Source organism: Carlito syrichta, unplaced genomic scaffold (assembly GCF_000164805.1).
Source record: "Carlito syrichta isolate Samal-C Ts95f unplaced genomic scaffold, Tarsius_syrichta-2.0.1 Scaffold314008, whole genome shotgun sequence".
In the NCBI taxonomy this organism is placed as follows: Eukaryota; Metazoa; Chordata; class Mammalia; order Primates; family Tarsiidae; genus Carlito; species Carlito syrichta.
The window spans coordinates 51,506-54,170 of NW_007258104.1; the positions used below are offsets into that span (position 1 = coordinate 51,506).

General features: G+C 42.9%; 1 protein-coding gene across 1 annotated transcript in view; it reads right to left on the reverse strand.

Annotated features, from left to right (window-relative positions):
• UBE2W (ubiquitin conjugating enzyme E2 W) overlaps positions 1 to 170 on the reverse strand; it is a 45,216-nt gene extending 45,046 nt beyond the window's left edge. Inside the window, exon 1 of the mRNA XM_008070766.1 lies at positions 69 to 170. Within this exon, the coding sequence (XP_008068957.1) occupies positions 69 to 170 (102 nt within the window). The remainder of the gene's footprint in view (positions 1 to 68) is intronic.
• Between the last annotated feature and the right edge of the window lie 2,495 nt (positions 171 to 2,665).

The window sequence follows — 2,665 nt, forward strand, 5'->3', positions numbered from 1 at the left end:
CCCCGCCCGAACGCTGGCACCCTCTCGGCGGCTCCCTCGCCTGCCCAGATGCAGCAAACTCCTCTCACCTGCATTGACGCCATGATGGAACCATCCCCCCAAGGCCGGCGAGGCCAGAGACGCAGGGGGCGGAGCCGCCGTGCTCGCGTCACGCCGCGGGGGCCCAACATCCCGGGCGCGGGGGCGGGGCCTCCGCTGGGAAGGGGATAGCGCAAGGGGATTGGCTGACGCTCAAGGCCGCTGGGGAAGGGGCGGGGCGAGGGCGCGGTAAATGGCGCTGTAGGGGTTCTGGATCACAGTCGGACTTGCCGGCGTCCCCGTGGGCCGTTCAACCCATTGCTGAGGAGACGTCGTTCCAGGTTTTGAATCTACTACGGTTGCTGATTTCTTTCTTCTATACAGCTTGATCCTGATGACATCTGGATCCGTGCAGTACAGATTTTCCTTTGGGATGTCTTTTCCACACCACCAAGCCCACACTCAAACCCTGTAGGGCCAGATATAATGTACAACTTCTCGTGCCACTGCTTTCTGGTCTTTGCGGACCTGGAGCTTCCTTAGATTTTTAATTTAGGGAGGAGAGATACAAGTTTCTGTGTACAACAGAATGAGGATTGAGAGCAGAACACTCTGATTTTTTCAAGGCAAGGGTGTTTACACTGGTAGACCTGAAACTCGCCTGAAAGGAGAGAAAATTTTGAAGTTTTTCTTTTGTTTATGTGTAATTTCCACTCCCTTACGCCAGCCTCTTGGTTTTAAACTAAACATGTATCATTAGTAGTTATTGTTATCATGACAGTCTAAATTAGACATGAATTTTTAAAATATATACCAATATCATGTTTTAATATACACGTATATCTTCTATCACGTCCAGATTTCTCTTTTGCCTATTTCGAGATGGGCAGTTTTATGGACATCAGACCTAGGGATAAATTTGGGTAGAGAAAGCTGAGCATACAGAATTTATTCTAGGAATGCACCAGTTCTGCCAACATTTATCAGAAGTCACGTTTTTAAAAAGCTGTTCCGGAACTGAAGATGTCATTGGTTTATAAGAGGAAAATGGAAGCCAAAGCTTACACCTCATGTTCTATCTTTAAAAATTAAGGTGGCTGACACATTGAGTAGAAGACTTTTACGTTACCAGAATGAAAGCTTAAAATCTGTCATTTTATTGACTTAGCTTTCTTTTTAGAAATTTCTTCAAGATATAAATATAAAAAGCAGTGTGGGATATCATTCTCTCACACTCTTAAGATAGATTATGTTCTCTGGAAACTTCCCTAACATGAAATGTGTTCAAAAAGGAAAAAAATCTTTAAAACACGCCAGTTATTCTATGATATGATATCCAACACACTATTCTTCATCACTACAGAAGAAAATTATAGTGGTATACCCTTCCCTGTCTCAGATTTGCACCCTATTGCCAGAAATGAGCTGGTCTTCTGTTTGATGTGCAAAATGACTGTGTTCTTAAAGAATGTTTACATGCTATGGGCAATCAGAATCAATCAGGAATCAATCAGAAGCATACCAAGTGTTTGCCCGGTTGTGATGTCAACTTTATAACAGTGAGGAGGAAAACCCACATATCCCAATGAAAAAGAAAAGATAGAAAAAAATTCCAGTATACTTTCTTCTAGAGGTGTGTGTGTGTGTGTGTGTGTGTGTGTGTGTGTGTGTGTGTGTGTGTGTGTGTGTTTTAGGAGAAAGGATCTTGCTCTGTCACCCAGGCTGGAGTGCAGTGGCACGATAGTTCACCGCTGAGCTCAAACAGTCCACCTGTCTCAGCCTCTCAGCCTCCCAAGCAGCTGGGACTATAGGTGTGAGCCACCACACCTGGCTTCTTCTAGAGATCTTTACTCCTATGATCTCAGAAGATCAAGTTTTACTATCTAAGCTTCAGTATGCTTAAAATCTGATCCTTCCTAAAGGCATAAGCGGCATCAGATGACCCCACAAACAAAACATTATGGCATCATCAGAGCCCACTGCCTGCCATGACAGATACTAGTAAGGAAAAAAGAGGTTACAGGAATTCTGACACTCCTCACTGTAGACTCAATGTCTGGTGCCTTGGGGTTTCATTTGTATTAAAAGGATCTTCATAGGCGGGAAATGTCAATACCAGTCATCTTTCCTAGGAAATACAAAATAACACAGTTACCTATTTTCTTCAATCTTTCACTAATATTTGAAAAAAGATCATGACATACTCTAGAGCCAAAAGAACCAACTTTCAGATGGTGTGGGAGTATATGATTATCTCCAGTGAGCACTGAAATGTTTATATCTAAAACACTTGATTGTGCAATGTATGCACTAGGCTAACATCTCACTTATTTACAGAGCGGGGCTTACTATCAGGCAAAAATGAAAATGTTTGATAATACCAGCCAGGCTCAGCGGCTCATGCCTATACTCCTAGTATCTTGGGAAGCTGAGTTGGGAGGATTGCTTGAGGCCAAGAGTTTAAGACCAGTTTAAGATGAGCAACAAAGTGAGACCCTATCTCTACTTTAAAAAAAAAAAGGAAAGGAAAAAATATCTGACAGTACCAAGAGTGAGAGAGGAAGTGGAGTTCTCATAAACTCTGTAGGAGTGAAATTGGTATAATCACTTAGGAAAACTTTTCACCAATAATGAAATTAAAGATTCC